The 27,520-nt window shown below is 43.4% G+C and overlaps 1 protein-coding gene across 1 annotated transcript in view; it reads left to right on the forward strand.

The window, feature by feature from the left end:
• COL6A3 (collagen type VI alpha 3 chain) overlaps positions 1–27,520 on the forward strand; it is a 65,879-nt gene that overhangs the window by 11,444 nt on the left and 26,915 nt on the right. The window contains exons 4-17 of the mRNA XM_068138064.1: positions 2,186–2,788; positions 7,742–8,344; positions 11,141–11,740; positions 13,077–13,643; positions 16,287–16,907; positions 17,998–18,597; positions 19,373–19,975; positions 20,831–21,433; positions 23,013–23,359; positions 23,923–24,001; positions 24,343–24,488; positions 25,871–25,963; positions 26,398–26,451; positions 27,442–27,513. Coding sequence (XP_067994165.1) covers positions 2,186–2,788; positions 7,742–8,344; positions 11,141–11,740; positions 13,077–13,643; positions 16,287–16,907; positions 17,998–18,597; positions 19,373–19,975; positions 20,831–21,433; positions 23,013–23,359; positions 23,923–24,001; positions 24,343–24,488; positions 25,871–25,963; positions 26,398–26,451; positions 27,442–27,513 — 5,591 coding nt within the window. The remainder of the gene's footprint in view (positions 1–2,185; positions 2,789–7,741; positions 8,345–11,140; positions 11,741–13,076; positions 13,644–16,286; positions 16,908–17,997; positions 18,598–19,372; positions 19,976–20,830; positions 21,434–23,012; positions 23,360–23,922; positions 24,002–24,342; positions 24,489–25,870; positions 25,964–26,397; positions 26,452–27,441; positions 27,514–27,520) is intronic.

Raw genomic sequence — 27,520 nt, forward strand, 5'->3', positions numbered from 1 at the left:
ACCCAAAACAACAAAAACCAGTCCCACAGTACTTCCAGTGTAGAGTCCCAAAGTTGTTAGTCTGTGGCAGTCCCCCAAGCTGACTAGAGAAAGTATGAAAGTCATCCCCACATTTGCCCTGATATGTGTTCATTAAATCTTAGCTGTCTGTCTCATCTGACCTTCCTTGCTTAGTTGTGTAACAAGCATGCTTGTATTTGTTCTCCAGCACCAGCTTGTTCCATAAACGTGCACTGAAGTTACAAGGTTTTTTACAGTGATGACAAATTATCCAACACATCTGTTTTATATCTATCTTGTCTCTTGTGGGAGTGACCCATGCTGCTGTGATGATAAAGTGTTCAAGAGGGGATTGGATGTGGCACTTGGTGCCATGGTCTAGTAGGCATGAGGTGTTGGGTGACAGGTTGGACTTGATCTTTGAGGTCTTTTCCAACCTTGTTAATTCTATGATACCCACTTGTGTCTGAAATCTTGTTGCTCAAAAACATGCCCAAGGTATCTAAAGCAGCACTGAGTACAACCACTTTGAGATTTCCCTTTCACTTGTGTGATGAAGTAGAATTGTTTAAACCCAACTGAAATAGGTACAGTAAAGACAACCCTAAACACCACTAAATTTTGACTTGATGGAAATACAAATCCTGAAGCCCTTTGCAGTTCTGAACTATGTCGATATTCTCCAAGCCAGCACTGGCTGTTAAAGCAGCCCAGGCAAGCCATGATGCCCTGGAGACATTCTCCTTTGTCACTCAAATTGTGGCATTATTTGAATCTCTTGGTGGCATTGTGATGTATAAAACCCATTTACTAGAAAAACAACTAAACAGGCCAAGAAAAAAAAAAATAAAAATATTATTGGCTGGTTAATAGCCAAGTTTTGCAACTGGTTTCACCTTCAGCTTTCAAATTTGAGAGCTGGGTGGGATTTCCAAATGCTGCTTGTCATTCATTCACAAATAGTCTAAAATTTAATTTCTTAGCAAAATTGGATAGTAGTGGCAAAGAAATATCTGAGCGTGCTTTGGGGTCATTTCCCTCCCCTTTTTGCATGCATACAGCTCTTGGTGATGTGATGGTAAAATTAGCTGAGCAAAAGGAGTAACAGCAGACACCAGAGCATTTTGGGTCTGCCTTGGTAAGTCTCACAGCGGAAAAGCTTCCCCCTCAGCAACCGTGTTAATGCCATAGAAAAGTTGTGTTTGGTGTGTGTATATTCTCAGCAGATCATCTGAGTGTGGTCACAATATAGAGTTGGATAATTGTGTCATGACTGATTTCATCATCCTGTTTTAACCTGATTCTGCATTCCTTGATTGAATATCCAGAGTCCACATGAAAAATCCAGACCAGACCCCTCTATTCATAAGCAATGCATCTTTGTGCAAAATAGTAACAGCAAAACCTTTTTTATGTGGCACAGGTTGGCAATTGTGTGGGTCAGCTTGCTGGACAAGCACTGTCATGTGTATGCTAGCAGCTGGTGAAAGAGTTAAAGTGCCAGAGTAATAATCAAAACCCTTTTGATTGTTTCTGACAAATGCATCTCCAACAAGAATCCTTCATGGTGGGAGAAGCCAATATATTCAACCTCTGTTTTTAACCAGCAAAGGAGCATAATTGCAACAGAGAAGCTGAAAATTTCCACATCCCAAAACCAATGGAATTTTTCTCCCATCCCCCCTAAAAAAAAAAAAATAAAAAGAATAAAAAAAGAGAGAGAGAGAGATTGCAATGAGGAAAGCTGCCTATGACATTTACTGTCCTCATCAGCTACCTTTAGGATGAATTACCACCAAAATCCACCATCGTGCTTTTGGGTCTGTTTGAATACACTGGCCAGTGATGGAATGGATGTAGATTTCCCAAATTATATTTGCCAAGGTTTCTCCTCACATGCCCTTCACACTGACCCCCTGCTGGTAACTGCAGCTACCAGCTCAGGTTGCATCTTCTCAGACCATCTTTTGATGGGTGATGGATGCTACTGGGATAGGTCTGGGAGGCTGTATTCAATCAGAATGCAGAACTAAGAGGCAAATGTCACCTCCTCAGTGAACACACATTTTGTTTTCTCATTTTCGTGTTTCTTACTGTTTTTCCAAGAAACATGTCAGAACACTGTACAACTGCATGTAATCACTCATTGTAATGCTTTCACCTTTTGCATTTCTTTTTTTTAAAGCTCAAGAGTCTGCTGACCTTATTTTCCTTATTGACGGATCAAACAACATCGGAAGTGTCAATTTTCAAGCCATACGCGATTTCCTTGTAAATTTGATTGAAAGCCTCAGAGTTGGAGCTCAGCACATACACATTGGGGTGGTGCAGTATAGTGATGAACCCAGAACTGAGTTCGCTTTGAACAGCTACCCCACAAAAGCGGAGGTTCTGGATGCCGTGAAGGCACTGAGCTTCCGCGGTGGCGAGGAAGCGAACACCGGTGCGGCACTGGAGTTTGTGGTGGAGAACCTCTTCACCCAGGCAGGAGGCAGCAGGATAGAGGAAGCGGTGCCGCAGATTTTAGTACTGATAAGTGGTGGAGAGTCTAGCGATGATATCCGAGAGGGCTTGTTGGCAGTGAAGCAAGCTAGTATATTTTCATTTAGCATTGGGGTCCTGAATGCTGACAGTGCAGAGCTGCAGCAGATTGCTACTGATGGAAGCTTCGCATTTACTGCTCTGGATATTCGTAACCTCGATGCTCTTCGAGACTTAATACTGCCCAACATTGTTGGAGTGGCCCAAAGGCTCATTTTGTTAGAGGCCCCAACCATTGTGACTGAAGGTATGTATGCCTTTCCGTTGCATGTCGATGAATCGATGGATAAATGAGCTTTTGCACGCTTTCAAAACATCTTTATTTTATTATATATATATATATATATATTATTTTTTTTTTTGGGTAGTTTTTTTTGCAATGCATTTCTCTGATCTGTTTGTGGAGAAACAATGGGAAAGCAAGAGTCCTGCGACGAATGGGCAGAATCTCATTTGCCCAGTGGGTTATCTTTTGAAAACTATGAGTTATTTTGTGTCAGTAACAGGCGTGGCATGGCTTTTTAAAGGACTCCAGCAGAGTCTACAAAAGCTCATATAATCCTTATTGGGGTATCTGAGCTCCCTGGGGGTAAACATTGCAGCATTGTCAGTTCTGGAAACATTTATGTTGCAGAAGCTTATACTGTATGCCAGTTGAGAGTGTCACGAGAATGAAATTTGACTGTGGAAGCTAACAGGAATGATAAATGGATCTCTATTTCACAGAGTTTAAATTATCAGCTTGCTAAAACAGTACAATTCCATACTTCACTGAAACTGCTCTGGTTTTGGATAAAGGGTAAAATTCTTCTGATGCTGAGCTGAAAAGTAAACGAACCCTTGCTTCTTCTGAAGTGAAATCCCTACCTTGATAACATATATTCCCTTAAATCCATAAGCTGAGAAAGTTTACTGTTTTCCAAGAGACAGTGGGAGATATAGGTGTCAGTATTCCACCTAGGTCACTTTGTCACTCCTAAATCCTCATTGACATAATTTCTCAACCACTGCTAGCTTGAGTGCAGTAAAATAATAACTGTTTGGATCTGTGGAGCAGGTAGGTGCTCACGAGTTTCTCACTCTATGGTTTTATGACTAACTTAAAGTTACTGATAGAGAGGCTTTATGAAAGACCCAATATGTCATGTTTCAGAGCCCCCTGGAAAGGGCCAGGCTGGAGCTGCTGCACTTAATTACCAGGGTGTTTAATGCAACCAAGACTTTTGGCATCCAAGTGCCAATCTGGAGTTCTGTACATAGTGTTCAACTCATGATGTATGTTGACACATAAACCTACATTCCAGATGTCTTCACTGATCTATGTCTAAACATGGTTGCTCTCCAGTGGCTCAATCAAAGGGAGGTATTTGCTTAAAACATCATTTTATGACCTTGCCTTAATTATCCCAGTAAAGAACATGAACTTTTGCTTGTAGCATGTGAATTGTATTTAGCTAAATAAGCTGAAGTATGTTTAGGTAAAATGTGCATAGCAGGACTCAAGCAACTCAGTGGAAAAGCCTCTTTTCCTCCCCCAGCTGAATTTTAACAGTTGGAATGGCAAAATTAAAGATGTTGGTGCATATGGTTTCATCTACACTTGTGTATTTTTCACTTTAAACGCCAGCTTATTTGTAGAGGGTACTACAGTAGCATCAGCTTGTGCAATTACCTAGAGATGAATGTACCAAATGGAGAAGGGAGTATTTTCTAAGGATCTTTAGGGAAGTTCCTTTCCCTAGCATCCATGAAAATGAATTTTAATTGGTCTGATTGATTCACATCAGTGCCTTGGAGGTTTATAGTGCAGACTTGGGAGACATATCACAGACCAAAAGGGATGCCAGACCCCAGGAGGTGCTAAGTGAAATTCTGAAGTCACCTTGCTTCACTTTAGCTCTCTGGCTGTATGTCAGTCCTCCTGTGATGAATGGGTGTCTCAAAGTGTCTTTCTGCCCTCTCCTCTAGATACTGTAGATTAAATTAGATGAGGTAGCTGAGGTGCTAAGGTAGCTGAGATACCAATGAGAAGGGAACTACAAAGGGCTAGGTTCAGCATCAATGCTTTCCTTCAGCATTCCCAAGTTTTAGTGTCAAAGATCTAATGCTTTGATCCCAAATATTTTGAAATTCCAGGGAGACTTCGAGATTTACTGGGATCTGGTAAGACTCTGTAGTACTGTGTCCAGCTTGGGAGTCATCAGCACGAGAAAAACATGGACCTCTTAGAGTGGGTCCAGGGAAGGCCACCAAAATGATCAAAGGGCTGGAACACATCTCATCTTCTATGAGGACAAGCTTAAATAGTCATGGTTTTTCAGCCTGGAAAGGACAAGGCTCTGTGGAGATCTTATAGCAGCCTTTCATTACTTAAAAACGAGCCTATAAGAAAGATGGAGACAGTCTTTTAGCAGGGCTTGTCACAGGACAAAGGGTAATGAGTTTAAACTAAAAGAGGAGAGATTTGGACTAGACCTAAGGAAGAATTATTTTATAAGGAGGTGATAAAACACTGGCATAGGTTGGCCAGAGAGGTGGTAGATGCCCTGTCCCTGGAAACATTCCATGTCAGGTTGGACCAAACTTTGAGCGACCCAATCTAGTCAAAGATAGAATAGAATAGAATAGAATAGACCAGATTGGAAGAGACCTTTGAGATCAACGAGTCCAACCTATCATCCAACACTATCTAATCAACTAAACCATGGTACCAAGCACCCCATAAAGTCTCTTCCTAAACACCTTCAGTGATGGTGACCCCACCACCTCCCTGAGCAGCACATTCCAATGGCCAATACCTCTTTCTATGAAGAACTTTTTCCTAACCTCCACTCTAAACTTCCCCTGGTGCAGCTTGAGACTGTGTCCTCTTGTTCTGGTGCTGGTTGCCTGGGAGAAGGGAGCAACCCCCACCTTGCTACAACCTCCCTTCAGGTAGTTGTAGATGTCCCTGATCACTGCAGGTGGGTTGGACTAGAAGACCTTTAAAGGTCCCTTCCAACGCAAAACTTCCTATGATTTTAAGATCAGATCCTTTGAGATGTGCACAGCCTTATTTGAATGCTTTTGTTTTAATTGTGCTCATTGAAAATAGCACTGTGGGGTATTTCTTCCTGTGGGTTTTGGTTTCAGTTCTCACATTCCTCTTCTCTAAGGAAACACACTGCATGATTTGAGAGCTGCACGAGGAATGAGTAGCAGACAGAGCTACTCCTTACCAGTCTCCCTCATCTTTGCAAAGCCCCTTTGATGTTTCCCACAAACTTCTATATAAAGTCAAAAGTTTCCAGGGTCTTAAATTTTGGGTATCTAGCTGCTGACAAGCTAAGGAAGTGCTTTGGACACCTTTTCTGGGTGATATAAAGCAGAGATGTCAGCTCTTGATATCCATTTGGAAAGTTTCCTGGTTTTGACCCTCTCTTCCTCAGAGTATTTGACAAGGAAACAACCTGGCTAGGGGACTGAATGCTGGAAATCATGGCTTGGGGAAAGGGATAATTCAAAGAAATCTTCATTGCTTTGTGAATAGTTCTCTTTTCACAGCCTGGGCAGTCAAAGGGAAACCAGGGGTGGCTTGTGTGAGGCTGTGGCTCAGGGAGTATACTACCATATTTACTTTGTACAGGTTCTCATCATTTTGTGTCCTGTAGCACCATGGTAGGCTATTTTAAGCTTCAATTTTGACAGCTGGTCCCTAATAAATTTCCAGCAAGACTCTGCAAGAGGCTTTTGCAAAGACTCACGCTTGCTGGTGAAGGCAGATCTCCAAGGGTCTGAGGGGGCAACCGAGTTGCAGATGTCATGTCCAGCTCTAAATCACTCTTTGGAGTAGCCAATTCTCATGGCATTCACCCATAATGAGAAACCTGACAGATACTGGCCTTTGAAAGCACTGCTTTTCATGGCCAGCTGGTGTCTGGCCAGGGAGTGCTGCAGCCAAAGCTTTGTTCTTTATTCAAGTCCAAAGTAAATAGCCCCCCCAGAGAAGCCCCAATGGACTGAGGGGCTACCCTTTTCCACCCAGGCAGAACAAGAGAGTGTTTGCTACCACTTGCCCTGAGGGGTGTGAGATCCTTCCAAAACTGGGTCTTCTCTTCCCCCAGGCTGTGCACTGGGCATAGCAGTTTGCTAAGGAGATTATGGACCTGCCACCCTCAGTATTGAATTCATTTCAGGAGCTCTTAGGTGGGTAGGTGATTTGAAGACACCCCACCAGAACACAAGGATTTGTTATGCTCCAGCATAACTTGGAAGAAACATATGGTTTCCTTTTTCATTTCAATGGCATGAAATCAGGGAGCTGATGATGTGAGTGGGGTTGTATAAAAGATAGCATTATCCCCCATGATGATTGTGTGTAATGTTTTTAGCACAATGGTATTGTTCTTGTTAATATTTACTGGGTCTTGGCATGCATTTGCTGCAGTGAATATGATGGTGCTTCAGTTCCAATGTTCTGTAACAGGTATTTTCTCACCTAACTCTCTTCCTTCAAGCTTAGCCAGGGAACTGTAAAGGTAACTGTGCTTGTTCTGTGTCCTATGCCATTGTCAACTGTAAAGTTTCAGAGATTACAGCTTAGGCAACCTCTTGTATTATGGACACGGCAACCAGAATATAACTCAGCTCTTCCATGACGGGGCTAGCTGTGCCAAGAAAAATCATAACTTGTTTTTGTTAGATGAGGAATAAGATATAGGATATGAAAACTCAAAGTCCAGGTATGTTAAGTGGAGTCTGTTCTTTACTCATGTCATTGCTCTTTGAAACCTAATCCTTCTGAGACCAAACTGCACTCTGGTATGACTCAGATGGCTCTGCTGCAAATAAAGGGAGCCTACTCTTTTTATCTCATGTGCCAGCTAAATGACAAGGTTTCTCCTGACAGCCTTTGTTTCTTTCTTGTTCTGACATGTACACACATTTTAATATTAACTTATATAAACAATGCAATTCTTGCAACTCTTCAACTTTCCTTTGCTTTATAAAGGGGAAATATTCAATCAGATTTCTGATTAGCCCTCTGCTAGAACTTAAAAAAGAATCATGTTTTGAAAGCAAGACTCTTTTAAAGGTGTTGACAATAACAGTATTTCAAGCACATGAGAAGTCCTAAATGTTGCTGAAGTGTTGATGTAGAATTCATGCACTGCGTGTGGTGAAGAATTCTGCTAACATGATGTCCGTGTGTTACTTGCAGTTATTGAAGTGAACAAGAAGGATATAGTCTTCCTGATAGATGGCTCCACTGCTTTGGGGACTGCCCCCTTTAACTCAATTCGTGATTTCGTTGCCAAAATTGTCCAAAGGCTGGAGGTTGGACCCGATCTGATCCAAGTGGCGGTGGCACAGTATGCAGACACTGTGAAGCCAGAGTTCTATTTTAACACTCACCAGAGCAGAAAGGATGTGATGGCTAATGTGAAGAGAATGAAGCCCATGGGCGGTACAGCACTCAACACTGGCTCAGCACTGGACTTTGTGAGGCAAAACTTCTTCACCAGTGCTGCCGGGTGCAGGATGGAGGAAGGGGTGCTCCCCATGCTGGTGCTCATCACTGGTGGTAAGTCCAGGGATGCCGTTGACCAAGCTGCAGCAGAGATGAAAAGGAATAGGATTGTGATCCTTGCTATTGGGTCAAAAAACGCTGACCTGGCAGAACTTCAAGAAATTGCCCATGAGAGAGATTTTGTGTTCAACCCAAATGACTTCCGCCTTCAATTCATGCAAGCCATTCTTCCTGAGGTGCTGTCGCCTATCCGGACACTCTCTGGAGGACTGATTATCCAGGAACCACCATCAGGTAATTAATTATATTTTTCTAATTAAGGAGATATTGTTTATACCTTTGTCAGCTCTTATTCTATGACATATAGAGCTAAGGAGAAGGAAGCCATCAAGCACACGTTTCAGCACAGCTAAATGTTGCGTCTTTGATTTGCAAAATGTACACGAACAAATCAATGAATTTGGTGGTGTGGTGGTTGTGACAGCTGTGCCATTCCTTGCTGGAGATTTCCATCCCATTCCATATTTGTCACCAACATGTAAAGTTCTGGACGTGGAAGATGTGCATTATTAGTTAGGTACTGGAGTCATTCAGTGGAGGCTTGTGTAACTTATGAACAGGACACACTCTGAATATTAGAATCTCTTCCTCCGTTTGAAAACCATCCATCGTGGATATTTGCTCAAGAAAGCTTAAAAGTTTCTTCTTAGTGTAAAGAAAATAAGCAAGTTTGTTTGTGGTGATGTTTAGAGGAAGCTAGCCTGACACTGCCAGACTGAAACTCCTTTAAGAACATATTGAGTTTTCTCCTCAGATCAAGTCCTAAGAGGCATACAAGGCTATTGCAGTGTTGACTTTAATTTGATCTGTATAGAAGATGATCCAAAGCCCCATGAAGCCAGTAGATTCTTTTTACTTGGTCTTGCCATTGACATCAACAGACCTTGGAAGCAATCCAGGTGCTAGAACTATATCTTTTGAAGCTGTTTCCCTTGCATTTCAGGAGCGTTTCTGCTGCCCAGAGGTTTTATTACGGATTTGTCAGGATTTCTTCCCAATCGAGATGACTGAAGTTGAATTAATGTTACGCTAGAGCTGATTTGAACCTTGCATTTCTGTCTCATGACATATAAACATTAGATAAACAGGACTTCTTCCAGCTCCCAGTAAGGTCAATAGTAAGGTTACCATTGGCTTAAGTGGGTCTTGGACCATGTCCACAATTTTTATAGTTTCTCCAACTAATTTAAAACTATAAACCCCAGTGCAAAAGAAACAGTTTTGAAAATGGTCCTTGACAAATTCAACTCTATGACTGATTTACATGCAGAACAGGCATTTTAAAATCAATTTGCCAATACTTGTCCTTAATTAAGATGAATATCACGACACAGCATTTAATGAGCTTTTTGTTCAGAACGTGTTTCCTGCTAATACAGTTTTGCATGGCTATACACCAAACCTGACATTTTTGGTTTTCAATGTAAATTAAAAATGTTCCTAAATGTTCTTGTTCTTTAAAGCTCATTCATACAGCTTTTCTTTTTTTCCCTCCAGTCCTTTTGCTCTACTGTACTCGCAGCCGTTCACATACACAATAAACAAGTAACCGTATCCTATTCCCTGAAAAGACTATTATTAGTAACATAACTGATTTTGATGCTGGGCAGTCTGTTATATTTCAGCTAGAGGTTTTCTCACCCTGGGCCTTGAATGGTAATTTTCTGGAAAAAGATAAAAATACAGAAACCAAAGACAATCTGTAAAATCTGAAAGCAATGCCTGTATTGGTCATTGCTTTCAGGGCACCTTTCTCACTTTTGGATTTAATTATCTTAACATTTTTTATGTTCTTTATATAGGAGAGCAAGTTTACAGGATAAGGCAAGCTAGTGAGATGGGTGAATATAGCCACTTAACCGTAGGTAAATGCTTTAAATTCAAAGATAATAAATAGAATTAGAAATAGTCATAAATATATTCTTAAATACCTTACTTGGAGGAAGGCATCTAGGAGTGATGGATTGGATGGGCTCACTCGTTGGCTCTCTGAGACCTTACTTAAAGTTTCACCATTTTTCTCTGTCATCTGGACCTGACATGTTTTGAGCAAAAAACTCAGGAGGATAAACCTGTGGTGTCTTTGAGAGGATATTGCAGGTCTGTGTCTTGGGGTTCAGATGCTGGGAGAAAACCCAACCCAGGAAGGATTTAACTTTTAAAAGGGAGTCAAGTACTGTCTGGTTACTGCCAAGGCTGGGAAATTTCTCACCCATTCAACATCCCATAAAGTGGGTGTCTATAAATGTAGGCATCAAATACGGATGTCAGAAAGTCAAGTGTCTCAGGCAACAGTTGTAGCCTTGTCTGGACCAGCTTTTCTAAACCCATTAGTTACAGCTATTTGTAATACCCACTCAAAATACCAACCAAATTTGTTACTTGGCAGAAGTTTTTTTCCCATGCAAGTGGAGCCCAACTGTGCCACGGGCCAGACACTGCTGTCTGCACAGCATGACCAGGAAAGTCAATGCAGGGCAGGACACGCCTCTGTACTTCTGGGGATGTATGGGAGCATCCCCATGGAACAGGGGACTGCTTAATTATGGGGTGATAGTGCTGGGTGTAAAAGCACACTTTAGGTGCCAGAGAGCAGAAATGTTCCCTAAAGATTTATTGGAAAGCTCCACATAAATGTGTGGTGACCTGCAGATAAGCAACCCGTCTGTAGGCATAATTCAGTGTTGCTCCATGAAAATATAGGAAGCTGCCTTTTGTGAGCTAAGGACCTGGCCCAGAACGTGCAGTGCTGGCATTAGAAGCCATTGAAAACACCTGCCATGACAGAGGCCGAGAAACCTACCATTTAAAAGTCTTTTCAGTACTAGTCAGAAACCTTTCCTGTCCAATTCAGTCACTTCCAGCAATGTCCTTGTCACCTCTGTGCTTATCACACCTCTTCTCTCTTGCTCCCCTCTTCCTCCTAACCAGGTGTCCATGCGTGTACAGCATACGCTGTATGCACACATGAAAAAAATTTCCTGTTTGTTTTCTGTGATGTCTCATGTTATTTTCTGTGCTCTACTGCAGTTCAAGTAACCAAAAGGGATATCATCTTTCTTTTGGATGGATCACTCAACGTCGGAAATGCCAACTTCCCCTATGTGCGTGACTTTGTTGCCACCCTAGTTAACTACCTTGATGTCGGCAGTGACAAAATCCGAGTTGGCTTAGTGCAATTTAGCGACACTCCTAAAACGGAGTTCTCCCTATACTCCTACCAAACCAAACCAGACATAATTCAACGTCTGGGGCAGCTGAGGCCCCAGGGTGGGTCAGTGCTGAACACTGGCTCCGCACTGAACTTTGTGCTTTCGAATCACTTCACGGAAGCTGGTGGGAGCAGAATAAATGACCAAGTGCCGCAGGTCCTAGTCCTGGTGACGGCAGGGAGGTCTGCCGACCCCTTCTTGCAAGTTTCCAATGAATTAGCTCGGGCTGGAGTGCTGACTTTTGCTGTTGGAGTTAGGAGTGCAGATAAGGCAGAACTTGAACAGATTGCCTTTAATCCACGAATGGTATATTTTATGGATGATTTCAGTGATCTGGCAGCTTTACCCCAGGAGTTAAATAAGCCTATAACAACCTATGTTAGTGGAGGTGTGGAGGAGGTTCCACTCACCCCAACAGGTAATACCTACCTTCCTTCATGTTGAATGCTACATTAATCTCATTTCTCTTGATTGTTTGCTCCCAATGTACAGCTACGTATCTGTTCAAGGCATCCTGAGTCATCAAAGTGGTTAGGGCTCTGCTTAACTGTCAATAGGTGGCTTTTTTTTTTTTTTTTTTTGCTCAAGTCATTGCTAGCACAGTTGAAAGACAGCACAATTCTAAGTCTTTTGTCAGGTGATGACTGAAGGAGGATCCAAGCAAGTCTATGCCCACCAGTCACATACTCAGGTGTTCCTTTTCTGTTTCCATAGTACTATTACAACCTGTAAATGCATTGGCCATGCTAGCTAGAGCAATGAGACCATATTCTTTTGGCCAAAAGGAGTGGTGTGGAAAAGTTAAAGTTGTGCCAAAGAGCACAGAAGAACAGAAGTGTAGCCGAGGTGGCCAAATACTTCCACACAGCCATTTTGGCAAAGTGTTGTTAGCAGGCTGTCACAGAGGCTGAATTTGACTCCAGCTATTCAAGGATCTCTTTCAGCATCAAACCCAAAAACTGCTGACAAGTTTAGCCCTTTTAAAACAGGTCTTTTCTCACTAATTCCCTTTTGTTGTGGCTATATGCATACGAAGACACATGGAAATTCAGGATGGTTGTTTTAGTATGGAAAGGAGATCACTAATATGAAAGATGTTAAGAGACACAGATATGAGAATCTTGGATTTGCTTTGGATAGCCAATGAGATTAAAAGGACATAGAATGGAAACAGGTAAAGGGCTTTTTCTCCTCCCAAAGTCCTAACTTGCCTATGGATTTAGATGCTCCTTATGATGCAACTGGGAGAAATAGTTGAAGACAATACAGGAAATGCTTAGTGTGTGTATGTATGCATGAACTAATGTCTATTTGTTATCTACTGAGCATTTGACCAGAAAGAGAACACACCATCCCACTGCTGTTGTACTTCATGACTGTATTATGGGCATATTGCTAGACTATAAACATCTATGGCCTAGTTTGAATCAGCCAATTTATGATACGATGGACATGATGTGATACAATACGTGATATGACTATCTGGCACATAAATTTATTGAGTCTTAAGATAGAGGTGTCTTTGTTTCCCCTTCTTCCTCATATTAAAAAAAAAAAGAAAAGAAAAAAAACATTAAAGAAGAGGTACCATTTAGTCATGTAGCCCTTGAATACTTTGGTAAATGAAAATAACTTGCTTTGCATATTGAAACCCAGCTAAGTTGCAGAGAAGTTTCTAGGATGATGTTTAAGAAGAAAAATGCCTTCATATCTTTTTTCCCCACTTCTCTTTTTCATTTGTGAATTTATTCTAGAAAGCAAGAAAGATATTTTATTCCTGATTGACGGCTCAGCCAACCTCTTGGGTAGCTTTCCTGCCGTCCGGGACTTTGTACACAAAGTCATTTCTGACCTGAATGTGGGTTCCGATGCCACACGAGTAGCTGTGGCTCAATTCAGTGACACCATCCAAGTTGAATTTGACTTTGCTGAACTGCCGTCTAAGCAAGACATGCTTCTCAAAGTGAAAAGGATGAAGATAAAAACTGGGAAACAACTTAATATTGGAGCTGCACTTGATGAAGCTATAAGGAGGTTGTTTGTGAAGGAAGCTGGAAGCAGGATTGAAGAAGGGGTTCCTCAGTTTTTGGTCCTCCTTGCTGCTGGGAGATCAACCGATGATGTGGAACAACCATCAGATGCTCTGAAACAAGCTGGAGTTGTGACCTTTGCTATCAGAGCCAAAAATGCTGACCTTGTCGAGCTGGAAAAGATCGTTTATGCCCCTCAATTCATTCTGAATGTTGACTCCCTCCCTCGGATTTCAGAGCTTCAGCCAAACATAGTCAACCTGCTGAAAACTATTCAACATCAGCCAACAGGTACAGAGTTTCCAAGAGGCTGAAAGACACCCCTTGCATGCCTCCCTCAGTTTGGTAACTAGGGAAGTTGGGTCTGATGATGTTTAAAATGATTAGGAACTGCTGTTGTACTTTTTCCTCTGGTCAGACCCTGCACCAGCAAAGCACCAAAGTCCATACAGATTTGCGAAAATGGCAAAAGCCTTTTTGTTTGATCACAAGAGCTGCAGTAGAAGCTGCTACCAGTGTGTAAACCTGGTACAAACCTGAAATAGCAAAGTTGTTGTCTCAGAGATCTTGCATAAATTGATGTGCAGTGCTGGGCAAGGGTTAGAAGAAGCCAATAAGGGCTCAAATTTTCTTTCCAAGGCTTATCTCAAATTTTCTTTCCATCATCCCTTTTCTGGAGGAGTGGTAGGAAGTAAGGAGCACTGCATCATACCAGATTCACTCTTGGTCTGTTATTTCCTACAAGATGCGATAGCAGTCTCTGCATTTTATACCTACTCCAATAAATTACATGCTCTTGACTGAATTACCCTTGCAAGCTGCATAATAAGTATGGATTAATTGAATAATAAAATAAAAATATAATTAGAAAAATCACACAGCTACAACGATAAATTCACACTGTGGTACTGGAAAATGTGCATATCTAGCTGTGTGATTTCCTGAGGTGGCCTTACTTCAAGAACTAACTTGCCTCCTAAGACCAGATGGGGCCAAGGAAAAGTGCAATAACATCCACATCATCTCTCTCTAAAAGTCCTGTGCAGATGGACTTAGAATCATAGAAGCATTAAGAAGAAATAGAGCTAGAAAGGATCTCAGGGTGCCATCTGCCCTTGTCCTCAACAGGATCTTCTTGTCCAGAGCCAACTTATATTGGTCTAATCTGTTCTGAAAACCCTCCATAATCAATATCTTCAATTGCTTTTATCTATATCAGTAGATGTTTTTCCTTAATGTCAAACCTCTGCCTTACTAGTCAGAGTTTAAGCTTTCAACTCAAGAAGGATACAGATGTCAATTCATCTCTGTTTTTTTGTGTGACAGCCTTTCATTTACTTCAAGCTTGCCACATGCATCTTGTCTTGGTCCTTTTGTTACCGGCTCTGTACTCGGTTAATTCTACTTTTCCACTTTTCCTTGTAGGTCTTGTAGGTTTTCTACCATCTTACCCTTATGTCTTCAATGTCAGCCTGCTCCAAATGACCAGTGCTTAACAGTGGTGTTCCCTGGTCATCTCTTACCCACCCCCCCCCCCACTTTTTGTGTAAAGTCATTGTTCTTCCCACATTTGTGAAGCTTCTGCTTTAATGTTAGACTGGTGTCACTACTGCTCTTGAACTGCGTCCTCCCTTTTCAAATCACTTCTGCCTTGTCAAGATCATTTTGGATGCCTTTGAACACCAAGTACTGTGAATAATTGTGCTAATTCCCCTCAAATAGCCACACTCCCCTACTTTTCCTAGTATTCTTGGCTAACAGAGATCCAACTCATAAGAACACCCTTACTTTTTCCTTCATTACCTCTTACACAAACTTTTGATAGAACAGTCTTTCCCTGCTCCTTAACTTCAGAGGAAGTGTATGAAGCTAAGATGCACCAGGCAGTGTCTGCCCCCTCCTCTGACCTGATTTGCTCAATACAACCTGTATACTCCAGTCCTGTAGATTAACTCACCAAGTTTCCAACATCCAACTTAATCTGAAGTTTGATTTAAGACTTCATTTGCCCTTGTGAACTCCTCATACATCTAGCCTCTGTAAGTAGATATTGAAGATTTTCTTCAGAGGGATAGGTCATGTTCCTGCTTGTCCTGCTTGACCCTGCTATAAACAAGCCAGTGGGACTTTTGGTGATGACATCCATCAGTTGCTGTGTTTGAGAAGCAGTGGTGTTTTCTGCTTGGTCGAGCTAAATCTCTGCAATTCTGTTAGTCAATAGCAGAATGTGTCAACAATTCTCTGGTGTTTGACATTTAATAGTCTTGATTTTAGAAAAACAAGACACAATTAACATTTTTCTGTGCTTGAAGATAGTAAAAATTTCAAAAAGCAGCATTTAACATTTTAGAAAAGCGTGTCAGCATTTTCATTTGGATGTCCTTTCTAACAAATTTTTAGTTTGTCTGAGCATGTGCAGGAGTATTTATTTCGAAGTTCAGTGATGCCTCAGAAAAGCTGTTCTCTCCTTCTCTTCACTGGCTCCCAGTGAGCACCCTCTCTGCAGCATGCCATTTTGTTCAGAAACTCAGTTTTCTCTGGAGACCCCTGATGCCCCAGACTCTTATTGCATATTGCAAAGCTTCCCGGCCCACTTGTCAGCAGATGGCTTCTCCTAGTCTCAGGTAGGAGATGGCACCCAGAGTACCTTGGCAGCCTATTTCCTGCGGGTCTATGATTCTGTGACTCAATGATTCTGTGACTCAGTGGGTAAGGCACAGTATGTGTTGTACTGCTGTTTCCACCAACTTCCACCCATCTGCCCCTTCATCAGCAATCACATCTGTTGGCAAAGGAACCAAACCACCCATCCTGACACCTCGCTTTCCCCCCTCTGGGCTTTTGTATTCCTTTGGTTCAGTGTATGCAGAGAATAATAATCACTGCAAAAGAGAATCTCACTTATTCCCCCATTCTCTTGCTTGTCTCAAACAGTAGATGAGAGAGGTGAGAAGAAGGATGTGGTGTTTCTAATTGATGGCTCGGATGGTGTCAGAAGAGGTTTTCCACTGCTGAAGACCTTTGTCCAAAGAGTTGTTGAAAGCCTGGATATCGGTCGCGACAAGGTCCGTGTCGCTGTTGCACAGTACAGCAACGTCATACAACCTGAGTTCTTACTCGACACCCACGAAGACAAAGCCGATCTTATCAATGCCATCCAGGAGCTGAAGGTTATGGGAGGATCTCCTCTGAACACTGGAGCAGCTCTTGACTATCTCATCAAGAACGTGTTCACGGTGTCAAGTGGCAGCAGGATAGCAGAAGGTGTCCCACAATTCCTGATTCTGTTGACTGCTGACCGGTCCCAGGATGATGTGAGGAGGCCCTCGGTGGTCTTGAAGACAAGTGGCACAGTGCCTTTTGGCATTGGGATTGGAAATGCTGACCTCACAGAGCTGCAGACAATTTCCTTCCTCCCAGATTTTGCTATCTCTGTGCCTGACTTCAGCCAGCTGGATACAGTGCAGCAGGTCGTCTCAAACAGAGTCGTCCGACTGACCAAGAAAGAGATAGAATCACTTGCCCCTGATCTGTTTTATACACCACCCAGCCCAGGTGAGAAGATGTTTGTGTCTGCACCAAGAGCCAGCGGCAAAATATGATGTTTAGTAACATCATGGTTGCAACACAAACAGAGAAAAGCAAAGATGGTCGTGGATAAGACTCCAAGTCTGTCTTAGTCTTGCTGTTGATGAACTTATTGTTGGTAGGATCTGTGTAATTAAGCTGAACCAACTTTAAGCCCCATCCCTCACAGTGATCCATGTTTTTCCACATGGAAGACCCACAAAATGAATGCTATGAACTTAACTTTATCTTAAGCTGATGGCTTTTAGGGACACCTTTGCAACTCTATAAATCGAGGGCAGTATTATGCTGTATATTAGACTGGATGATGTGTCTTACATTCACGATGTTTTATTCACTGGGGAAAGGGAAACTGGAAGTGAGCATCAGGAAAATGATCAGACTTCCCATTTCTGGTCTCACTTGGAATGAAATCCAGCCAGCATCTGCCTGGAATGAAGGGTACCCACCCCAGAATAGTCCCTTTGAAGTCCACCATCCTACTCAGGTCTGTCTAATCCCTTCAGAGACAGACTGTTCTCCTTCATCCCCATTTATCAGTGTGACATTCAGCAAGAATTCAGGCTCTGACTTGAATTACCATTACTGAAAACACTTTAGTAGCAAGCAAAAAGTCATCCTGGAAAGGCAGCAGCTGAAAGAATAATAGGATAGAAGCTTTCCTAAAGGACAAAGCCAGAGAAAGAGAAATGGTGCTAAGAATAAAATTGTGGCATATTGTGGCACGGACCCCAGGCTGCCTGGTAACCTGCCCTGAGTAAGGAGTATTGCCAGATTACATTTCCTTTTGTTCCCACAAGGAATTGTTGTTGCATGTTCCCACTGCTTTCTCTTTGTTCACTTACTTTGGAAGTTGCTGTTCTTGCATTGCCTGGGAATGTGCCTAGCAGACTGGTCCTGTCACTGGGTTATACCCAGAGATCCTGCTGGGGTTCCCAGAAGATATCACAGGCAACACGGACAAGTGCATGGGCCAGTGAGATAGATAATGAGCTTTGCTGCTCTCCATAGGCAATGTTTGATGCATCTCCTGACTGCTGCCTTTTTTTTCCTGCAGCGGGTGTCAAGAGGGATGTGGTGTTCATGATTGATGGCTCCCGCTATGCTGCCCAGGAGTTCTACCTCATCCGCAATCTCATCGAGCAAATAGTGAACAATTTGGACGTGGGCTTCGACACCACCAGGATTTCTGTGGTCCAGTTCAGTGACCATCCCCGCGTGGAGTTCCTGCTTAACGCCTACTCCACAAAAGATGAGGTGCAGAGTGCCGTGAGACGGCTGAGGCCACATGGTGGCCAGCAGGTGAATGTGGGGGAGGCCCTCGAGTTTGTGGCAAAGACCATCTTCACACGGCCCTCTGGAAGCCGCATAGAGGAGGGTGTCCCTCAGTTTCTGATTGTCCTCTCCTCCCGCAAATCTGATGATGACTTAGAGTATCCATCACTCCAAGTCAAACAAGTTGGGGTGGCACCTATGGTGGTAGCAAAGAACATGGAGCCTGAGGAGATGGTGCAGATTTCCCTTAGTCCTGATTATGTATTCCAAGTTTCCAGCTTCCAGGAACTTCCCAGCCTTGAGCAGAAGCTGCTGACTCCTATTGAAACGCTAACTGTGGACCAAATCAGGCGGCTACTGGGAGATGTGCAACCCCCTGTAGGTAAGGCTCTGTCAATACCAGATGATCAGGTGGTGGAGTCACCATCACTAGAAGTGTTTAAAAAGATACTGGATCAGGCAATCAGTGCCATGGTTTAGTTGATTAGATTGTGTTGGGAGATAGGTTGGACTTGATGATCTCAAAGGTCTTTTCCAACCTGGTTAATTCTGTATTCTGTAAGACCATAGTCTGTAATCTGCCTCTGGATTGCTGTGTGTGTAAATGTTGCCCAAATGTGTAAACCACTTCCCATCCCTTCTCTAACAATTCAGGTTTCCTTAGTTCAAAGCAAAGGTATAGCACACATACAACTTTAGAAGAAAACATCTAGAAATTCTACCCAAGCATCTAAGTACATTATAACTCATAGTTTTCATGTCACATACTGAACTATGTTTTGAATTTCAAGTCAAACACCACAATATGTACAGTTGCCTATTCCCATTTAGCATCCCTCTAGGAAAGAGACATAAGTCTGGGGCAGAATGAAGATGGAAACATTGATAAATCCAGACGAGAATGCTAATGAATGAAACAGATAAGACTCTGGGTAATACCTGCTTCAAATATTTGTCAGAGTGTGACTGCACACATGCACACTTGCAGACAAGCCCCTTTAGAGAGGCTTCCCAAAGCACCGTGACTAACACTGGCCAAAGTATGCTGCATAGTTTTATGTCACACTAGAGCAGAGAGATAGCACAGAAAACCTGCATCAAAGCTTAAGCAAAGACTTGGCACACAAATAATTTCTTCTCTTCTTGCTCCCCTGTAGATGTTTCTGGTGATGAAAAGGATGTAGTCTTCCTCATTGACAGCTCTGACAACGTTAGGCCTGATGGGCTTGCTCACATCCGGGATTTCATCAGCAGAATTGTTCAGCAGCTGGAAGTTGGGCCAAACAAAGTACGGATTGGTGTGGTGCAGTTCAGCAATAATGTCTTCCCTGAGTTCTATCTGAAGACCCACAAGTCCAAAAATGCTGTCCTGCAAGCTATTCGCCGCTTGAGGCTTAGAGGTGGGTCCCCAGTGAATGCTGGCAAAGCCCTAGACTATGTGGTGAAGAACTACTTCATCAAGTCTGCAGGAAGCAGGATAGAAGATGGAGTGCCCCAGCACCTAGTCGTCATCCTCGGAGACCAGTCCCAGGATGACGTGAACAGGCCTGCTACCATGATCACGTCAACAAGCATTAAACCTCTGGGTGTCGGAGCCAGAAATGTGGACAGGGACCAGCTGCAGATCATTACCAACGATCCTGAACGTGTGCTCGTGGTACAGGACTTCACAGGACTCCAAACTTTAGAAAAGAGGGTGCAGAGTATTCTTGAAGAAATTCCGATATTTGCAACAGAAAGCCCTGGAATTTTAGGACCTGGTAAGACTGCTGTTCACAGAATCACAGAATTGCCTAGATTAGAAAAGACCTTTAAGATCATTGAGTCCAATCATTACCCTATCACTGACAAGGCCTCAACTAAACCATATCCCTAATACCTGCAGGGGTGGGGACTCCCTTCCTCCCTGGGCAAGCCATTCCAATGCCTAATAAACCTTTCAGTAAAAAAATTCTTCCCAATATCCAACCTAAGCTTTCCTTGGCACAACTTGAGACCATTTCTTCTTTTCCTATCACTTGTTACTTGGTTGAACGGACAGACCCCCACCTCTCTACAACTTCCTTTCAGGCAGTTGTGGAGAGTGAGGAGGTCTCCCCCGAGCCTCCCTTTCTCTGGACTAAACAAACCCAGCTCTCTCAGACACTCCTCATAAGACTTGTTCTCTAGACTCTTCACCAGCTTTGTTGCCCTGTTCAGCCCATAGGCTTTTCCGGGCAGAGCACAGGTAGAATTTATACAATGTGAAAATGATTCCATAGTAATACTTTTTGATTCCCAACCATTTAGTCACATTAATTTAAAGCACACTTTTAAGAAAATTTTGTTGAGTATGGGAAACAATGGAATTAAGTTTGCAATGAGATGAGAGTGTCAATCACAAAAACACTTAATGTTGTGTGAAGTCTAATCAGTGTTGCATAAAAACTTTCTTTTTCCATGGATGTGTTCTGGTTTCAGCTGGGCTGTAAAATCATGCCAAAGACCAATAAAACTGAAAATGGTAGAGAAGAGAGAAAAACACAGCACCACTTCACAAAGCCCTAAGCATGTTAAATACTATAGATGGTGCAACCAGTTATTAAGAACTGTGGTTTTCTTTGTAATCTTTTCAGGAGGTAAAAAGCAGGCTGACATTGTGTTTTTACTGGATGGCTCCATCAATCTCGGGAGAGATAACTTCCAAGAGGTTCTTCAGTTTGTCTACTCTGTGGTTGATGCCATTTATAGAGATGGTGACTCTATCCAGGTGGGACTGGCCCAGTACAACTCAGATGTCACCGATGAGTTTTTCCTTAAGGACTACTCCACCAAATCTCAGATTTTAGATGCCATCAACAAAGTCATCTACAAAGGTGGACTGGTAGCAAACACAGGTGCAGCGATCAAGCATATCCAGGCAAACCACTTTGTGAAGGAGGCTGGCAGCCGAATTGACCAGAGGGTGCCCCAGATTGCCTTCATTGTCACAGGTGGGAAGTCCTCAGATGATGGGCCCAGTGCCTCCTTGGAAATCGCACAGAAGGGTGTGAAGGTGTTCGCAGTTGGAGTGAAAAACATCGACCTGAAGGAAATCAGCAGGCTGGCCAGTGAAAGTGCCACAAGTTTCAGAGCATCCACTGCCCAGGAGTTGTCTGAGCTGAATGAGCAGGTTCTGGTTACACTGGAAGCTGCTATGGAGGAGAAATTGTGCCTGGGAGCAGCAGACATTACAAGAGGTAAGCATGATCCATTCATAATGGACTCAGGTCATTCCCAAGGGTGGATTTTAATATCCAAGGTGTTTTGATGGACTTGTCCAGCTTGATCTTGTACTTTATATAGGCTCGGACCTCCTCCATGAATGTGGTTGTAAGCTGCAAACCTTTGAAATAAGAACTGGCCATTCAATGTACTGAAGTGTTGGAACAACTGGTGTACTATCACCACCATCTCCACACCTTTGGAAAAATTTCAGATATAACAGTCAGGCACTACATCACTGGCTTCCTACCACTGCATTGGAGGGGCTCCCTTATTTAGCTGCCTTTGAGCTATATCTCAGTACCTTCCTCCCCAGATGTGTAGGGACGTGATGCTAGACCAATCTGTTTAGTGCCAAAAGAAAATGTAATGGCCCTTGTTTAGCCCACTGTGTTTAGAGCAAACCAGTTGGACTTCTAGGCCATTCAAGTCAAGAATTTCCCTAGCCAGATCATCCATGATGCCCATTTGATCTCCTGACAGGTATGTGAGAAAAAGCTAGGACACAAGTGATTGCAGTTTAAAGTAAAATTGCTGTAAGAAGGGATCCCATGATTTGGATACTTTAGAAACCAAGTGAGGGGAATCAAAGTGAGTAAGTGAGCTGGTATTGCTGTTGGACCAGATTCCAAGCAGCTGGTTTAACTTATGACAGTATGCCAAGTCCTACTCCCAGCACAAGTGACCATGGTTCAGATATCTAGCTTTTGAGCAGAAGCATCTTCCACTCTTCAGGAGAAGCTGAAGGAGAGCTACAGGAGCACTGAGATGAGCAGCAGCTCCATTTGAGATGGAAAAGCTGAGCGCAGGGGAAAGCAAACCACTGCTGGTGGTAACTATGAGTGCTTCTTGAGTGCAGCACTACCTGTTTGAAAACCTACATAGGTGCAGCAGATACTAAATTTAAAAAAAAAAAAAGACATCCAGCAGCCTGAGTTCCCTGTGCTCCAGACCGACAGGCAGCTCCATGGCTGCAGGATGACTCCAAGCCCACACTAAATAATCCAGCAGAAAGGCAGGCTGTGTATTGCCTTGGTAGCTCAGACTGTGCAACTTCAGTGCCTTGTTCTGCCTTAATTCTTGGCTACCCCATGTAAATCCTAGCAACATCTTTCCAGGAACTCGAGATAGTTGCCTGGTTGTCACCTCCCCTCATATGCCTCTGACTGGAGTATACTTTCTTCGAGCACAGGCAGAAGATGCATGGACAACAGTCCAAGTACCATCAGGTTTTTGCACAGTGGAAAGAAAGCAGCAGTCTTGGCTGCCTGAGTAAAATGCAAATTCTTTTGGTTTAGTCAGGTCCTTCCAATGCTAAGCAACAATTACAGAGGAAAAAATAATGAACAATGATAAAATGCAATTTTCCCCAGATTAGCATTGCCATGGTGAAAGGAAGTAGAAAGCACTTGTGTATCAAATGGTGGAAGTTCTTAATGCAGAGAGTATCTTCTCTAACAGCTAACAGAATAATTCCTAAAGTCATAAATTGAGAATCAATCATTGTACTCGTCACTGGTGACACTCTCTTCTCTTTCTGCATCTCCCTTTCAGACTGTGACTTAGATGTGATAATTGGCTTCGATGTCACTGATGTTGGGCCTGGCCAAAATATATTCAATTCCCAGAGAGGTCTGGAGTCCAGGGTTGAGTCTGTGCTGAACAGAATTACACAGATGCAGAAGATCAGCTGCACCGGCAACCAGGCACCAAATGTCAGGGTAGCCATCATGGCCCAGGCTCAGGGAGGAGCTGTGGATGGCTTGGACTTCTCTGAGTACCAGCCTGAGCTCTTTGAGAGGTTTCAGGGCATGCGCACCCGTGGGCCCTATTTCCTCAGGGCTGATACACTGAGATCCTACCTGAACAAATTCAGATCCTCGCCCTCTGGCAGCACCAAGGTAAGTCAAAACCAAGGCCAGAATTTAAATTGTAAATTTACAATTTAAAATGTTTTTAATTAAATCAATGTGTTCATAATAAATTTGGTCATTTAAGCCCTACTTCATTCCTTCACTCTCCCTGCATTGTCTGGGTCCTGTCCTGACAATTGCTGAGTGTCACTGCAGCCAGTTCCCATGAGCCCTGCTTAGCTGCAAACTGTTGCTTTCCATGTTTTCCCCTGTTCATGCAGCTAGAGAATTTGCAGCTATCTTTCTTAAAGGCACAGCCTGAAACTATCACAATCCACAAGCACCTACATGATGTGATGCACAGAAACATGGCACAGAACTGCAAAGTTTTGTGACCTGGGAAAGGGGGGTAGCAATTCAAAGAATCAAAGAATGGTAGGGGTTGGAAGGGATCTCTAGAGTTCATCTAGTCCCACCCTATTGATGATGCAGGTACCCCCATCTTCTTTCAAATAAAGCATCCCTTGGAAGAAGACCGTTCAGGTTGCACACTGTTTGTGTTTCCTACCTGAAACATTCTGAATCCTGACATAAATGTGTTTCTCTCTCAGGTCATTATCCATTTTACTGATGGTGCAGATGACTCAATAGATCAGCTGGAGGCTGCTTCATCTACTTTGCATACAGAAGGTAACTTCTTTACTCCTTAAGGCAATGATTATCATTCATATTAACCCACAGGCCACTTTACCACGGTCATCAGCTTTTGAAAGCAATTAATGAGGACTTCACGATTTCTACATTCACTTCCTGTTCTTCAATAACTTCCAGTGGTACTTAGCTGCCTCCTGGCACCTAAGCTTGTGGGTAACTTGCATTGAATGTGCTTGAAAATGTTTGCTCTCAATTGACTAAGATCTATTTTGCAATCAAAGAGGTGGGTAATGACCTGTCCTTACAGGAGAGGGTGTGCAGGCTCTTGAGAGCATGTCACCCCATCATGTGGCTCCTTTGGCTTCCTCTCCTCTCAGGTGTCAACGCTCTCATCTTTGTTGGGCTGGACCGAGTGAGCAATTTTGACAAAGTGATGCAGCTGGAGTTTGGTCGTGGGTTCACCTACAACAGACCACTCAGAGTTAATCTGCTGGACTTGGATTTTGAGTTGGCAGAGCAGCTTGTAAGTAACTTGGCACAGGCAGCGCTGCCTTGTAATGCTGGAGGAAAGCCAATGGCTGGATCCCCTGCAGGCCTGAACCACATCTGAATGACACCCTCTTGGCCCTGGTCCTCTCCCCTCCCTACCTCACATCAGCTCTTTTTACAGCTGTCATGGAAAATAAGGTTTAAAGGAGATCATGGCACTGCCTAGTCTTGTAACACTCTTGGAGAAGCCCTACTCCAGTCAAGGCTACAGCACATGGGATTAGATTGAATGGGGTGGGATAAGATGCCTTGCCAAAAACCGCCTTGCCAAAAAGACTGTCCTCCCCCTGTATTTATACTCTTGAGTTTGTTTAGCTATATGGGTAGTGCACTGCCATGCCTTGTCAGTGCTAATGCTCTTACAGAAGCACTGCTCTCTAGGTTCCTTTCTCTGAGTGGGTGCACTGCCTGTGTTTCAGACATGCTTTTAACAGATGAAGGAGTTATCATTTCTTCCTCTTAAATTTACTTCCCTCTCTTGTATGCAGTCTCTCTTGAGTTCATTGAGCTAATTTGCTACCAACCTTGCTTTTTCCAGTTCCTCCCAGTTTCAAATATGCTACCACCATCATTAAGCTCTTTTCTAGTAGATTTAATAATATTGAGCTTAACCACTGATCCCTGTGGTAACCTTGCTGGGCTCTCCTCCACAAATCAAAGTGGGAGTGAACGTTGAGTTCTGGGATAAGAGCTAGTCTTCAGCCCATCCCCATTTCCTGTTGCCTAGGAAAATCCCTTCAAAATGTAAATGTGCAAAGCTGGAAGGAAATGTTTGCAGCCAGCAATGTACTTGGCAAAGAAAGTGATTTGGTTTTTCTTTATTTTCTATTAGATAATGCAAAACCAAGCTGTAATTTCTCTGACTCCACATCTTTCTTTTTTTTCCTCCCTCCCTCCCCTTTTGCCTCTTTTGCTGTGTGTGTGCAAATTGTTCTCATCTTGTGAGTTGCTGGTGAGCTACTTTCTGATGGCCTATTCTGCAGCCTGGATTTGTTTTCTTTGGAGATGAGATTGCTGTCTTCACTGACAACAACTGCTCTGGGTACTGTTGTCCCACTAAAGGCTGTTTAAGAACTCTGCCCCACATAATTCCCATTTAAACCCTTGCCTTTGATGTCCAAAATATAGTCGACTGCTGCTTCCTAACCATGCAGCCCAACCAGTCTGCCAACACAGAGCTCCTTTTCCTGCTGTTGTGGGTGTTTCAAGGCAGAGAGACCCCAAAATGCTGCCAGAACAATGTCATGCTTGGCACAGAAGCCATTGCACAGACTTGAAGGCTTGCAGAAGTTATTGCATCGGGGTTCTGCCAGGTTTCTAACACCTCCCCACTGTGTTGTGTGCGTTTTGCTGCAGGACAACATCGCCGAGAGGACGTGCTGCAAAGTGCCGTGCAAGTGCTCGGGGCAGAGAGGGGACAGAGGTGTGCCAGGCCCCATAGGACCAAAGGTAGGTCACTTCATCTGGAGATGAAGGGTCCCTGTGCAAGGTCAGTGTCTGCCACAGCAGTGAGGGGCGGGTGGTGTGCAGGTTTTAATGGGTGGTACTAATAGGGAGGTCATCTCCACTTACCCCTCATTTTAAAACTGGTCCTGGGCTGTGCACAGCAGCTGAGAGCTGCTCTTCTCATTTTTTTTTTTTAATTTTTTTTTTCCTGTGTTGTAAAACAACCAAGAGGGCAGAGAGGACTTGCTGGAGGGAGCTAATGAAGTCTCTCGTGAAACAATTTAGGGATATCAAAGGGACATGGTTTCTTTCAATAATTGTTCACACAGATGACCAAGCAGCTGCTTTGTGTAAATCTAGTGCAGTCTTGAATATCAATTTAGAGGGAGATCACAGACCTGTGAAACAAATGCAGAATCTTCTCCATTGTCTTCTAGGGTGCCACAGGCGATCTTGGCTATGGAGGCTATCCTGGTGATGAAGGGGGACCGGTGAGTGATTGCACCTGCTCTGCATGGTACTGCTCAAATAGGAGACCTCACCATAGAGAAGTGTAGGAGGCCTTTCCACTATAATATTTTCTGCTGGGTGTGGATTAACTGAGAGGCAAGCAGAACTTTTTTGTTTATCCCACTTGATAGCCTGAGTTGCTCATCGTAGTTGCTCCTGGGAGAAGGTAAGGAGCTCCTTGAAAGCTGGAAAAGCCAAGACAGGGGGAGTAACTCCCATCATTTAAAATGACACAGCTCTGGGCTAGTACTTCAAGGGAAGTGGGAATGTTTGAAGCTGGTCCCAAACACCCGTGAGTTGGGCACGGTGATTAACAGCACAATGCAATCCCCAACTTCATTACAAGCTATCCATACCAATTGCAGCTGAAAGATTTGAGTTAGTCCAAGAATGGGATCCAGAAAGGGTGTTTCTATGCATCACAGTGGCAGACAATGTGAGTCCCATGACTTCTCGCTAGCACTGTTTCATCCAGAATCTTACTTCATGAATCCCACATCATCCCTGGAATAAACAACTCCCATGCATCATTCCTGGGAGGTGAAGCTGAGGCCAAGGGGATGGTGGTGCTCATCACTTTTCTAATAGCACAGGCAGGGGTCAAATACTGCTGTCAGACAGTGCATGCAGTGCAGTGTTTTCCTGAGGCTATAAGGTCAGGATAGGATTAGACACTTATGAAGAACTCTGAGCGTTTTGTCTTGTAAATTTATTTCTTAAGGAGAAGTTTTACAAAGCTCTTTCATAGCTGAGAGTTTGAGAAGGATGTTTCTTCCTCAGCGTTGAATACTTGCAGCTGGTCTTTACATGACAGAGATTTTGGGCAGAAGATGGTGGGGTGGCTGAGTACTGACCTTTCAAAACCCAATGCTCTGTTTGATCCTGTGCTTCCAAACCATCTCCTGTGCTCGCTAATGCATGCAGTTAGCAGGGCAACTTTTGATGATTGCATTTTCCCCTCCATGCAACAGGGTGAACGTGGACCACCGGGTGTGAATGGAACACAGGGTTTTCAGGGATGTCCTGGGCACAGAGGAACCAAGGTAAGTG

Source organism: Melanerpes formicivorus, unplaced genomic scaffold, assembly GCF_026170545.1.
Source record: "Melanerpes formicivorus ecotype bairdi unplaced genomic scaffold, bMelFor1.0.p_v2 SCAF_5, whole genome shotgun sequence".
Lineage (NCBI taxonomy): Eukaryota > Metazoa > Chordata > Aves > Piciformes > Picidae > Melanerpes > Melanerpes formicivorus.